The following is a 14,919-nucleotide window of genomic DNA, read 5'->3' on the forward strand; positions in this document are numbered from 1 at the left end:
AAATTTACAGACGTTTGTATGACTGGGGGTATGACGCATACCCCCAGTCATACAAACGTACTCTGTAAATTTGTCAAATTTCATCTTACATTTCCCAAGCTGATATAACACCTGATATCGTGAAACTTTGCAAGATTACTAAGGTAAAGGTGCTCTTTCCAGTGCTGGTATCAGTTTTTCATTCAGTTCAATTTTAACTCAATCAAATCTGTTGCTGCCATTTTGAAGAAAGGTCTATTCAGACAGTTTTAATGTTTTTACAAGTTACAAATGACCCGCTGAATTAAATTCGTGCTACGTGCTGTAACAAGGTGAAGCCACATTAACAATTATTTTTGAAATACGCCTTTCTTCCAGGTTTCTACGCGAACTGACACTTTCTACGCTCGCTTTTCACGGTGATGAGGAAACTGTAAACAGGTCTAGGGAATTGTTCAAAGACTGGATGAAAGGAAATGGGTGAGACTAAAATATACAAATACTTAATAATTAAATAGTAAGTACAACTTCTTTTTGTTTTCAAGCTAAAGCTTGGCAACCTGCTCACTCAAGATTTTCCTTGATTTTGATTGGTTAGCATTGGCTAGTAATATTTGCTGTGGTATATTCAGTGATAGCTGTTTAAGCGTCCGATTTGAGCTGTACGATTACAAGCAGCTTGTAAGCAATAAATAAGGGCTGTTAGGAACCAGTCAGATTAGAGCATTTTGTTATAAAATAATTAACCCTCAATTTACCCACCTAAGTTACGGTTGCATGGTGCCTACTTTTGTGGCTACTAAATCTCTGGAGTGACCTTATGCTTATGAGCTGAAAATTTGGACCCCTATGGGTCTGACCTCTCGCAAGCGACCACCAAGGTTTGACATTTGGGGTGGTCGCTAACGGGAGGTTTGACTGTGTACTCGCGTTTCCTATGGCTGGTGCCTTGATCCTCTCTTGGTGGTGCCTACTAATACAGGGACATTTTTGCGCGGTTTAAAACTTTGCGGATAAAGCAGAACTCAGCTAGTGCTCTTGGTATTCAAAAAGAAAATTGGGGGTAACTATGCATTTTTCAGAGATAAAAAAGCTTCAGTTTGGAAAAAAACCGCCATACATTGCTTTGTGTTTTACGGCTTTTTAGAATAATTGTGGCTTATCTCTAAAAAATGCGTGGTTACCTCTAATTTTATTTTTGGATTCCAATAGCCCTTGCAAAGATCTGCTTTTCCCTCATAGTCATAAACTACGATATAAGTAGGCACCGTCGTGAATCGACCCCAACGGATTTGGGGCTAAAGCAGATCTTTTGAATTTACCGTGTTTTATTTATGTTTCCTGTTAGGACTCATTCTATTTCACCTCACCTTCGCAAAATTGTCTACCTCGCCGCTATTAAATACGGAGGTGACATGGAGTGGGAATTTTTGTGGAGAAAATACGAAGGTTGTAAAAACGCGGCAGAAAGAGAAAAATTTATCTACGCTTTGGGCGCTACAAGGAATAAAGACGCATTAATCAGGTGGGGATTTTTATTAACTTCAAAAAAAATTCATTTAGAACTCCATATTGTGTCTCTCAACCCTTGGGCATAACGGAATTCTCCTGGAGGGATTATTGAATCCAATCTTAGAGCCTCTTTATATGAGCCGTATCGACTGGGCTGGCTCGGTTTCCGAGATCTCGCCTCCACTCTTTTCTTTACAAAAATTTCGATGTGTTCATATGAGAAGGCGGGCTGGTCACGTTACAGAGATCTCGGTAACCGAGCTGGAAATTTTTCCCCTTATGAACACTCCAGCCCGGACTAGTACCGGGACTTTCCGGGACGAAACATTTTCAACTGCACATGGCTTGTAAGGTCGCTGACAAGTCGGAACGCGTTTTCACAGTTATTTGGGGAGCCTTTTGAACATTTTTCATTTCGGTAGCCGGGATTAAATTTCCCATATGAACCGAAGACAAAATTCGTCCCGCCTACCGGGCCAGCCCGGTGAAGAGGCCCTTACATGTCTTAGGTAGTGTCCACTATAAGATTTAAGGTAAAGATGATTTCATTGTCATCGACTGCCATTTTGAAAGAGGTTCACAAACCTGTGGTTTATCAAATGACTTAATAAGGTAGATTAATGTGTTACTGTGCATTTGTTTCGACAGCGAGAAACAATAAAATTAGAGAAAAAATTAAAGCCTGCCCAAAAATAAGGACAGCAAAGGGGAAGCACAATAAAGACATACCTCAAATTTGCCCAGCATAAGTTTTTCTCACTCGCATTCTTGCAGGGGATAAATCAACCTTTACTGAAACTATTTAACGACAAATTCTCTCGCAAAAGTGTCTCGCGCTTTGTTTGAACTACGTACTTTCAAAATGACAGCCTCGACCGTGAGAAGTTTTCCCTCGTAAAAAATGTTCTAATATGTCATGTTAGTGAATCTGTAGAGTTGCTGCTTCATCACAATCAGTGACCCTCTATGGCGCGTTTTTAGTGTCAAAATTCAAACTATCAATTCAAACATTCGATCCTTCAATTCAAACATTCAATCTTTCAATTCAAACATTCGATCCTTCAATTCAAATCTGCAATTGTTCGGTTCAAACTTTCGATCCTTCAATACAAACATTCAATCCTTCAGTGCAAATATGGAATGGGTCGATTCAAACATTCCATCATTCAATCCAAATATGGAATTGTTTGTTTCAAACATTCGATTCTTCAATCCAAACACCCTTTTCTTCAATCCAGAAATGCCATTCTTCAAGTTAAACATGCATTCATTGTATTGCCTGGCCTATCATTCAGTTCAAGCATGCATTTCGTCGATTCAAACATGCCATTTTTCAATTCAAACATTTGATCATTCAATCCAAACGTGTATTTCTTCAATCAAATCCTGAAACTCAAACACTACACCATAAATTCCGCTTTCAATTTCGATAGAAAATGCTGAAATCCTGCTGTTGAAACATTCTGCACTTTAATTTTAAGATATGAAATCCAGATTATAAATTCAAACATAGTCTCACAATGTAGTTGTGCAGTGGCTCGATTCAAACATTCACTTCGGCGATTCAAACATCCACTTCGGCGATTCAAACATTCAGCTCAGCAGTCCAAACTTTCAGTTCCTCTCCAGTAGTCTGGAACCGAGGGGACTCTGTAAAACAAGGATACGGACGGGCGGATGCGGACGGCGGATGGCGGACGGCGGATGGGGCTTTAAAAAAAAAAAAAAAAAAAAAGAAGAAGAAGTGGAAGAAAATAGGATGTTGATACAGTTAAATTTATTGGTTAATTGTCACCTTCTAAGAAATGCTAGCTTTGGCTTTTTTTAAATTTTACTTTTATTTTTTAATTTGAATTAATTTTATATCTTATTGTCAGTCAAACAGCGAAAACGCTGTGGAATGTTTCTTCTCGTTTTTCAACCAAATCAGTCTGAGTTTGCAGTGGAACTCCGTACATAAGTACGACACACCATCCGGCAAAACAACACGTTCTCATTCATGAACATTTACAGGATAATCTGATTAACGGGTAAAGTACTGTACGAGCTCTTGTTAGGTATTATAGATTGGAAATCGTGGTTATTGTTCGAACAGACAGATCGATACAAGTTATTAAAAAATTATTTTAAGATGTCCAAAGATTTCCCTGCGTCAGATTTGCGAACGTGTCAGAGCAATTGGATAAAACCTTGTACGCCTGGCCCCAGTTGTTCAAAGAGCAGATAGTTTTATTCACTGGATAGGTTGCTATCCAGCAGATGAAATGCGTGCAAGATTTTTCCAATAGCCCTATAATTTATGGATAGAGTAGAAACATATGTCAAATTTAAGTATGGGATTGTGTGGAAAACTTGCCAAAAGGCGTTACCGGTAGTTAGAGTACATTTGCTCCGCTGGATAGCGACTTATCCGGTGGATAAAGTTATCCACTCTTTGAACAACTGGGGCCTGGTTCGACCAATCGCGAAAGCTTCAAAGCATCAACCGATTGGTTAGACAAATTCTGCTTTCTTTATTACATTTTTTTTACATTCCTGTCTCGTTAATATTCATATTTTCGATTATCCGGACATTTTATTCAAGTTCCAACGAGTCCGGATAATCGAGGTTCGACTGTACCAAGTTCACGGAGAAGACGACCGGGGACTGAAGGCCGCCGCCGAGGCAACCGGAGGAAAACCAGAAACTGACCGAAAAAAACATGTTTTTCTGTCAGATAAAATAACCTGAATGTTCCAAGATGAGAAAATCCAAAATCCGCAATGAATATCAAAACCGAAAAGACGCAAAACCCGATCAAAAAAAGCCCCCATATTGCAAGGAAAATTTCGCTTGTGTACAAATTTAAAGGGAAGAAAATGACACGTTCAGAAATCCTACGCCGGGAAATCTTTGGACATCTTAAAATAATTTTTTAATAACTTGTATCGATCTGTCTGTTCGAACAATAACCACGATTTCCAATCTTTAATGCCTAACAAAAGCTCGTACAGTTCTTTACCTGTTAATCAGATTATCCTGTAAATGTTCATGAATGTGAACTTGTTGTTTTGCCGGATGGTGTGTTGACTAATGTACCGAGTTCCACTGCAAACTCAGACTGATTTTTTTTTTTTTTTTTTTTTATTGACAATATCTATATTACCCTTACAATACGTACAAATAATACTAACTTACAATACACTAGGATACAACGAAAGAAAAAAGAAAATACAATTACATTCACTACTATGGCTTGCTTATTTCCGTTACATCTTACAAAGTACAAAGAAAAGTAATAGTAATGTACAGCTCTAGGTCACAAACTTTTTGTCAATTAAAGGTTTCCATTTATTGTTATAACGTTCATTTGTATTAGTTCTTGTTGATATTTGTTTTTCGATTTCAGCTTTGCTTATAACTATTGTTAGATAAGTACTAAAAGACAACGGTTCTTCATTAATACTGGAACAATATATATAGTATTTCGCAATTAGTAGGAGGTGATTAGTTAAATTACAAAGGTTGTCGTTATCTATGATACCATATAAGATTTTTGCGGTTGACAATTCTAGTTTTATGGTAGTATGAGTCTCATACCATTCCAGAAAGATTTTCCAGAACTCTGATACCACCGGACATGAAACAAGCATATGTTTTAGATCTTGTTTTGTTTTTGAACATAAATAGCAAAGATCACTGCTCACTAGTTTAGCTTCAAATAATTTGCTTCTAGTAAAAACTATATCATGTAAGGTTTTGTACTGGAACATAGTTAACTTTATTTCTAAAGTGATAGAGAAAGCTAAGTTAAAGTATTTGCTTATTTGGTCCGGTTTTAACCCATTGGCAATAAGGCGTTGTTTTGCGGTGGGTTCTTCAAATATACGCTTCACGAAACTTTTGTGTATGGCTTTGGTTGTTAGCGCTTTCAAGTTATCCCACGGTTGTGTAGGATGCTCTTGCTGTAGCCCCGTCCGCTTTATTGCCATTTTATATTCTTGTGGAATAGCGTTTATTAGTCCAAAATAGGTCAAAAAATTGGTATGTAGCTGATAACGGAGTTTAAACTCTTCATAACTAAGGAAATCTAGATTCGGGTCGAGAAGGTCTTTTAAGGTGTAAACTCCTTTATCAAACCAAGTACGGAAAAAAATCATCTTGTTATCAATTTTAATATCTTGGTTATTCCATATAATTGTTTTCTTTGTGCATGGCATTTTATTATTCTGCACATTCTTAAACTCAAACCAGTATTGTAACATTCTCTCATAAAAGAGTGGTAGCTCTTTGATGTTAAGATCGTTACTGTTACAGTTACAGGTTGAGAGGAAGGTTAAGCCTCCCAGGTGTAATGTGGCTTCATTTGGAATGACCGTCCATGCTGAATTCTCGCTCAGGTGAAGTCGCTTTATCCAAATGGACTTTAGGGCTTTGTTCATTAAGGTAAAATCAATCATATTCAGACCCCCATTTTTGCGTTCGCCAATAATTGTGTTTTTTTTAATTTTGGCTATTTTGTTGTCCCAGATGAAATTGAAGGTGATTTTGTTTACCTGCTCACAGAAGTTTTTAGGGACTGGCAGTACGGATGAATTGTAAATAAGCTTTGAGAGGCCCGCAGATTTAACAATGTTGATCTTGCCTAACAGAGTTAGTTTCCGTCTCTTCCAATTGTTTAAGGTCTTTTCCAAAACATCTAATTTTTCATAGAAATTAAGCTTATTACTAACCTTTTCCGAGTTTGAGAAGTATATACCTAAAGCATAAACTGAGTCTTTCGGCCACTTAACATTGAACGGGGTATCTTCTCTGTTTTTCCATTTTCCCAGCCACATTGCTTCTGACTTCGTGTGGTTAATTTTTAATCCCGAGCATCTTTCAAACTTTTCTAGGAGGTCAAGCAAGTGACTCATTGATTCCGGGTTTTTTAGAAAAACTGTTGTGTCATCCGCATACTGTGTGATTTTTATCTCGCGTGCTCCAACTCTAATGCCTTCAATGTTCGGGTTTTTTTTTAACCGCAAGTGCAAGAATTTCAATACCAAGGACGAAGAGTGTGCCTGATAGTGGGCAACCCTGCCTGACGCCTCGCTCCAGCTTGAAGAAATCAGAGGCATAACCATTGTTTGTGACACAGCTAGTTGTGTTGGAATAAAAAGTTTGTATCCAGTTTTTGAAGTCAGGGCCAAAATTAAGTTTGTCAAGAACCTTAAAAAGGAAATTCCATTCTATAGAATCAAATGCCTTTTCAAAGTCGAGGAAGACAGCAAGACCGGGGAGGTTTTTTGCTGCGGTGTAGCTAATAATGTCACTAATGAGTCTGACGTTTTCACCAATATAACGTCCTTTGATATAGCCAGTTTGATCAGCGTTTATCAAAAGCGGCAGGACGGCTTCCAGTCTTTTTGCGATTGCTTTCGTGGCAATTTTGTAGTCTGTGTTTAAAAGTGAGATAGGCCTTAGATTGCCAAGGAGATTGGTCGGTTTGTCTTTTTTCGGTACTAGTGTTATGATACCTCTTCTTTGACTTATTGATAATTGGCGTTTTTCGGAGCCATAATTTATGCTTGCAATAACATTTTGTTTAACGTAATCCCAGAAGAATTTGTAAAATTCGCACGTGAAGCCGTCTGAGCCTGGGCTCTTTCCATTGTCCATGTGTTTTAAAGCTTGGTAGCATTCTTGTTCGGTTAGAAAGCCTTCACATTTCTTAGATTGATCCTCATTAAGGGGTGTTAGCAGGTTGTTGTTAAAGAAAGCATCAAACTCGAAGTTGTTGGGATTAACATTTCTAGTAGAATACAGATTTTTATAAAATGCTTTCTCTTCTTCGAGTATTGTTTTTACGTCGTCAGTTTCTTCACCATTAGATAGTTTCAGCTTTGAGATCTTTTTCCGTAAGAAGTTTCTCTTTTCTAGATTGAGAAAGTACTTAGAATTTTTTTCTCCGTGCTCATACCATCGCGCTTTACTGCGCAATATTGTACCTTTAATTTTTCTGTTTGATATTTTTTCTAATTTTGCTTTTAGTGAATAATACTCGTTCAGCAAATTAGGGTCATTTCTAGAGGAACATAGTTTTCCTTGTAGATCATTTAGATTTTTTAGTAGTTGTTTTTCCTGGTCTTTTTCTGATCTAGCTCTTCTCTTGGAGTACTGCAGTGTGAAGCCTCTGATTTCCATTTTGATGACATCCCATTTCAGGCCAAGATCTGTGACATCCTTGTACTTTTCTATGAGAGCCGGAATGTTTACACACATTTTTTCTACATATTCTTTATCTTCTAACAAGCTTTCGTTAAATTTCCAGAAACCAGGGCCTGATTTTTTGCGTTGGTCGACCGATTGTATATTCAACATAATAGCAGAGTGATCTGAGAAAGGAGTATGCATAATATTACTTTCTTTTGTTAGATCAACTAAATCAGCTGTAATTAGAAAAAAATCAAGTCGGCTTTGAGACTTGAATGCTTTGTCATGCCATGTAAACGACAGAGCTTGGGGATTTAATTCACGCCAAATATCTGTGAGAGCGAAGTTGGAGCATAGATTTTCAATTTCGTTTATGACAGTATGTTTGTTCGAACGTTGTTTCACACTTTTTCTGTCTTTTGGCGTTAGCGCGCAGTTGAAATCCCCTCCAATTATCAAGTTGCACTCTGAAAATCCACTTAGAGTTTGATTTAAATCTTGATAAAACTTGATTTGCTGTGAAATGTCATTCGGAGCGTATACATTGGCAAGGACGAGGTTTTGATTATCTAGCCTGATTTCCAAAATTATTGATCTTCCGTTTTTGTCTTTGATACTTCTTATCACCTCTAATTGGTATCTTGGGTTAACAAGAATCATCACACCTTTGCTATGATTTGATCCATGGCTGTAGAAGATATTTCCACCCCATTCCGATCGCCAGATGTTTATAGATTGTTCGGTACTAAAGGTTTCTTGGAGGAAATAGCAGTGAGCGGTCTGCCTATGAAGCCACTTAAAGACTTTTCTACGTTTGATAGAATTATTTAAACCTCTTACGTCTAGCGAAACGATTTTGAAATTAATCGATGAAATTTCGTTATCCATCCTGCATTAATGTATTAAAGCAGTTACTAACTGACCTGAATTTGTTTGGACTTATCTTAAACCTAGGCTGTCGTATTTGAATAGCTTGCTGTAAAGCATACCAGTATCTAAAAAAGTAGAATGTAAACACGGAATATATGCAATTGCCAAACAAAGTGTTTCTGTTTCTGTTCAGATTATCCTGTAAATGTTCATGAATGTGAACGTGTTGTTTTGCCGGATGGTGTGTCGTACTTATGTACGGAGTTCCACTGCAAACTCAGACTGATTTGGTTGAAAAACGAGAAGAAACATCCCATAGCGTTTTCGCTGTTTGACTGACAATAAAATATAAAATCAATTCAAATTAAAAAAAAAAAAAATTAAAAAAAAGCCAAAGCTAGCATTTCTTAGAAGGTGACAATTAACCAATAAATTTAATCCGCCGTCCGCATCCGCCCGTCCGTATCCTTGTTTTACAGAGTCCCCTCGGTTCCAGACTACTGGAAAGGAACTGAAAGTTTGGACTGCTGAGCTGAATGTTTGAATCGCCAAAGTGGATTTTTGAAACGCCGAAGTGAATGTTTGAATCGCCGAAGTGGATGTTTGAATCGCCGAAGTGAATGTTTGAATCGCCGAAGTGGATGTTTGAATCGCCGAAGTGAACGTTTGAATCGCCGAAGTGGATGTTTGAATCGCCGAAGTGAATGTTTGAATCGAGCCACTGCACAACTACATTGTGAGACTATGTTTGAATTTATAATCTGGATTTCATATCTTAAAATTAAAGTGCAGAATGTTTCAACAGCAGGATTTCAGCATTTTCTATCGAAATTGAAAGCGGAATTTATGGTGTAGTGTTTGAGTTTCAGGATTTGATTGAAGAAATACACGTTTGGATTGAATGATCAAATGTTTGAATTGAAAAATGGCATGTTTGAATCGACGAAATGCATGCTTGAACTGAATGATAGGCCAGGCAATACAATGAATGCATGTTTAACTTGAAGAATGGCATTTCTGGATTGAAGAAAAGGGTGTTTGGATTGAAGAATCGAATGTTTGAAACAAACAATTCCATATTTGGATTGAATGATGGCATGTTTGAATCGACCCATTCCATTTTTGCACTGAAGGATTGAATGTTTGTATTGAAGGATCGAAAGTTTGAACCGAACAATTGCAGATTTGAATTGAAGGATCGAATGTTTGAACCGAACAATTGCAGGTTTGAATTGAAGGATCGAATATTTGAATTGATAGTTTGAATTTTGACACTAAAAACGCGCCATAACCCTCATCAGTGTAACTGAAAGTCGGCTATATTAAAAATCAGCATCATCCCTTTGAAGTAGCATATAAATCCCTTCGAGGATTTGGGCCTATTCACAGGAAAAGAAATGATTTCTTTCTTGTTCCTAAGGTTGTTAAAAAACTCCCTAGATAGAAGGAAGGTTCGTTCACAAGACATGATCCAGATTATCGCTGCAGTGGCTGGAAATCCCGAGTGGCGCCGCCTGGCCTGGAAATTTTTTGTAAAGAATTTAAATTGCATAGAAAGAAGGTAATAATAATAATACAGTAGTAGATACAGTAGTCAATGAACTTTTTCATGTTGGCTTGGCACTTTGTTTTGTCTTGTTGAAGCGAAATAAAATTGTTACCCCTTATTTTGTTATTCTCTAAAAACGTTCCTCGTTTGCTGAAAATCTTGCGAAAATAATATAAGCGCCCGACCTTGAGTAAGCTCTTCGTGGGCCTAAAATTAAATGAGCCCCCAGGGCGATTTGTCGAATAAATACGGTAGTTTGATTTTAGATTTATGAATTCTTTTAATGTTTTACGTTTAGGTGTCCACAATTAGTAGAGGGGACTTCTCTTCTCAGCTACACAACACCGACACGTTAATAAATTTATTCATTCAAACCTAAAACAGTATTCTCGATAGATTCCTTCTTATTCATTTTGTCTCGATGCTTGAAAAATTGTACCTAACAGTTCATGGCTTCATATCGTTTGTCTTGCTTTCTTCCTCAGGCTCGGTAAAGAATCAAGGGCAGTTATGTTATTGCTAGAGAAGACGACAGAGAATCTACACATGCCAAACGACTTCAAAGAGGTACGGCGGAATAATCAGTTTATAGGTATTAACAAGACTGAATGCTGCTAGCGTAGTAAAAAAACCCAGGCCGTTTAAAGGTTGAATAGGGCCCTATGCTGCTAATGGTCGCATGATACAAAATCCACCTTGCTGGAGAGCAAGCTACACGCTGGAACATCGAAAACAGAGAAAATTGAAGTTTGAGAGGATGAAGTCGTTTTGGATGTCCCAGTATGCAGCTTGCTCTCCAGCATAGCGGATTCTGTACCATGTGACCGGTAGCTGCAAAGGCCTATTAAAATTTGTTAACCACGCAGTTGGTAAAAAAAAAAAATTGAATATGTAATTCAATTATACAAGTCATCTCCCAGATTTTTCTTTTAAAAATTAATATCTTTTTTCCTAAAGAATGTTTCCGTTACTGATTTTTTTTTCTTTTTTTGACAAATATCTTCAAATTTAGCCTGTCAGCGAGTTCTTTCTAAGGAAATCGTTATCTAAGAACATTTTTGGCTTGAATGCGTAGACAACTTTGCCTACCATGGTCTCTCTCTGCCTAGGTACAAAAATACGTGCCAACGAAACTTATCAATGGAAACCTCAAAAAAATCCTGGGGGCAACTATGTGATGAAAATCAAGTAATACCTCGAATTATTTCAAACTGGAAATCGCCAGTGTCATCTACCCTTCGAGTCTTAAAGCATGTTTGAGGAATAACTTTCAACGGTTTGATTGCTTACAATTTCCGCCTTTTTATATCTTATTAAAACTCAAATGAATGGTAGGTCAAGGATTTCATCCAGAAACACTCCGGCATGCTCCAGCTTCAATCTAACAAGAAAATATTGGACACGATTCAGACCAATATTCGCTGGATGACCGCACAAGTCAAGCAAGTTGAACAGTGGTTCGAGAATCGCCATTGAACGTAAAACAAAACCACAGCATTATCCTTTGGACCAATTAACAACTGCAGGGGCGCTTCTCCGTTATCAGTTCTAGCTCGGGCATGGAAAAGCCCCATTAAAGAACACCATCATTAAAGGGACACCTGCAAAGAGTAGAAAATGATCCTGCAAACGATCCACGCGTGGCTTTCTACACACATTTTTAAAGGATCGCAGAGAGTACGCTCCTCCGTCTTTGTTCATCTTCACATAGTTACTTTAGCGGAATGTAAAATTATAAAGCGGAGCAAAATCTTTTTTGTTCGAGTCTCCTGTTCAATTGCCAGTAATTTAAGGCGTAAAGTTTGATGTAAGATCTTAATGTAACTTAAAATTTCAGCTCAGTAAACTGTCACTAAGAGTTGAAGTTTAAGGATTTTGAAATATATCTTTCACGCTAATATTATGAGGCGAAGTCCTCGATTGAGCAGGCAATGAAACTATTATACCTGGTTGTGTATGCGATCTTATTAGAAAAAGCAACTCCACCTCAGCAGGCGAGCCTATCCGGGATCCGTCTTCTCATCGATCTGCTGCATAAAATTCTATTATGTTATTTAGGAAACCTCTCGTGGCATTCTAATTAATTAGTAAGAAGCAAAATATGGTGTTGTCCAGAAAATTCTGGGAAAGTATACGTATAAAACTCCCCATAAATACAGAGTTTAGAGAAAACTAGCAAATTGTATTTCAACCGTGAAAGTGTTATATGTTATATATCGAAAACAAGGTGGCCACAAAAGTTTAGGTTAACACATTATAATTTGAAAGCCAAAACTTTCTTTTTTCTCTCTACGTTGTACGCTATAGAGAGAAGATTACTCAGTCACAACTATGTGATTATAAAATGTTTGCTGTAAATTTCTTCGACGCATTCCACTAAGCTAAATCAAACATTAAAGTATATAATCGACTCCTTCGAACGATATTGTTGCCTTGCACAATTTCAGTTCTTCCGTTAGATACAATGAAGCTTTTGTTTGTTAACGCACATTATAAGAGCTGGAATATGATGTCAGTTAATTTCAAACTGTTAAACGATTTTGCTGAATCATAGAATTACTTCATTGAAAATGAAGTTCGAGTTGCTTTCCTGTCAATAAAAGCGGAATTTAAAGAAAACATTCATCGATGCGTAAATTCTATTAGAACAAAAAACAAAACGACCCAAGAGGTTTGTCAGTTTATAATGAGTTTGAGTCTGTGACAAGCATGAAAATCACTGTATATTTGTCCTAGCTCATGGCTTAATTACCACTTTAATTAGTTTGACCCTTTCCACTGCAGGAACATTAAATTAGGACTTGTCAGTTAGGGGGCGTGTTCCAAACTTTTCAACCTCCAGAAATAATTATTCACTGCATTATAAACTTTAATTGTCTATCTGGCCCAGTTGTTCAAAGAGCGGATAACTTTATCCACTGGATAGGTCGCTATCCGGCAGATAAAATGTGTGCACGATTTTCCTGATATGCCTATTATTTGTGAATGTAGTTGAAGCATATGTCAAATTTAGTATGGGATTGTGTGGAAAACTTGCCAAAAGCGTTCTTTGGAGTACATTTGCTCCGCTGGATAGCGACTTATCCACTGGATAAAGTTATCCGCTCTTTGAACAACCGGGGCCTGATATATAATCCATCAAACTAAAGCCGAAGTTTGGCTTCCTGCTATGCATCACAGGATAACCAGCATGAAGTGATTGGGAGGTCTAGAATTACTACTCCCACTGGATGAGATGCTAGTCCATCACAGGATACCTAGTAGGAGTATTACTACTCTCCATGGACTTGGGGGTTTATCCAATTCACCCCATTTAATTCCCCAGGGAATAGAAGAACTGAAACGCTAGTTAAGTTGCTTTTTGTTGAGGGGCGAGGGAACGCTTGATTTTCCTTGCTAAGGTTTCAATTTCATGCAAAATAATGACTAAAACGCATGATATCCTGCAAGAATTGGTTTATCGTCCTAAATTTCAAGTACAACCCGTTGGGACATGAAATTAAACTCACACGATTTCACATTTCTGTGTTGGATGAGACACATAAGAAACTCCCATATGTTTCAAGTGATTTAAATTCGGTTTCTGCAATTTTAAGAGATAATCAACGTACCCAACGCCACACCAGAATGAAACTGAAACAAACTTTAATGGCAGTTATCTTCCACTCGTTACATTTGTCGTTATTTAGGACTGTACCTACTCTAGTTAATCATAGTTTAGTTTTTCCTAATCAAAGCTTACAACACTTTTTGAAACAGGCTAAAAACTTGTTTCAAGGTCAGTTTCTTAAGCAGCCTTGCGCATGCTTTTAACGGGAGCATTAAGACCCATGGCATCTGGAGAGTTGTACAGCTGACCTTCATTCAACGTCACGTGCGCGCCCTCAAAGCTGACATTGACAAATGCCTGCCAGTTTCCAGCTGCGTTGCCGATTTGGATAGACTTGACACCACCTGGAAACATTGTTGTCAGGTCGTTCATGGTATCTGTGATTTCCTAAACAGTATGAAAATATGTGATTAGACCGTCATGTTTTTAGCTAACTTTAGAATTATCTTATCTAGCTGAGCTGAGCTGAGCTGAAAAATAAATGAATGACAATAAAACCAACAGACGACAGGACTAGCTAAGATCATCTTAAATCTTTATAAAGAGCTGGATATAAATTCAGTGTAATGTTTCAGCTTTACCTGCATGTCCCCTCCTCTGTTTGGACCTCCCCAAAGTGTTACCCCGTTGGCATTAGACATGATCTGAAATGAAACGATAATGCACTGTTAAAAAAGGTTTCTTTTATGGCTCATAAAACGACAGTTTTACTGTCGTAAAAAGCCAAAAAACTCATAATAGTTCAGCGTACTTCAAATTTGTATTAACTGGTGTCAAGATAGGCTCTAGAAATACTCTTTAAAAACTTTACCTCGTGATATTGTTGAAGCTTCAGTTGGATCAGTGCTGAGATGTATCTGAAATAAAGATCCAGAAGATCTGTAAAGATGTGTAAGGTGGAAGCCTTTTCATTGCTTTGGGGACAATGCACCCACACATGTAATGAATGTGGTCGTTTTATTTTACCAAATATGGTCACAAAAACTAGAGCTAGGATCTTAACCATCAATCATATCTGTCAAGTCATCGAGGGAGAAACTAATAAACTGTTAACTGTATTGGTCAAGGCTTGACCCCCTTAACCCTCTTAAGCACCTTGTGACGCTAAATCACTTGCAATGAAAATACTAGCCCCGCCTACACAATAGAAGTGTATTTTTGAGTGGCATGTGATATAGGAGTCACCTGAGATCAGCCAGATAAGCTTCTTTCTTTAAACAAGCT

The 14,919-nt window shown here is 37.6% G+C and overlaps 1 protein-coding gene across 1 annotated transcript; it reads right to left on the minus strand.

Annotated features, from left to right (window-relative positions):
• Positions 1 to 13,713: 13,713 nt before the first annotated feature.
• Positions 13,714 to 14,607, minus strand: LOC146452424 (uncharacterized). The gene is made up of 3 exons (XM_085097906.1): positions 14,507 to 14,607; positions 14,277 to 14,339; positions 13,714 to 14,082 (listed from the first exon to the last, which is right to left on the minus strand). The coding sequence occupies exons 2-3, from the start codon at positions 14,334 to 14,336 to the stop codon at positions 13,873 to 13,875; spliced, it is 270 nt and encodes an 89-aa protein (XP_084954032.1). The 5' UTR covers positions 14,337 to 14,339; positions 14,507 to 14,607; the 3' UTR covers positions 13,714 to 13,872.
• Positions 14,608 to 14,919: the final 312 nt, after the last annotated feature.

The sequence above is a fragment of the Pavona decussata genome, unplaced genomic scaffold, assembly GCF_977016875.1.
Source record: "Pavona decussata unplaced genomic scaffold, jaPavDecu1.1 SCAFFOLD_369, whole genome shotgun sequence".
Lineage (NCBI taxonomy): Eukaryota > Metazoa > Cnidaria > Anthozoa > Scleractinia > Agariciidae > Pavona > Pavona decussata.

What these genes read in the sequence shown, in the direction of transcription:
- LOC146452424 (XM_085097906.1), bottom strand. Translation starts at nt 14,336, where the DNA reads ATGTCTAATGCCAACGGGGTAACACTTTGGGGAGGTCCAAACAGAGGA. An exon ending in ACAGAGGAGGGGACATGCAG is followed by an intron (nt 14,083 to 14,276) that starts GTAAAGCTGAAA and finishes CATACTGTTTAG; the next exon opens with GAAATCACAGATACCATGAA.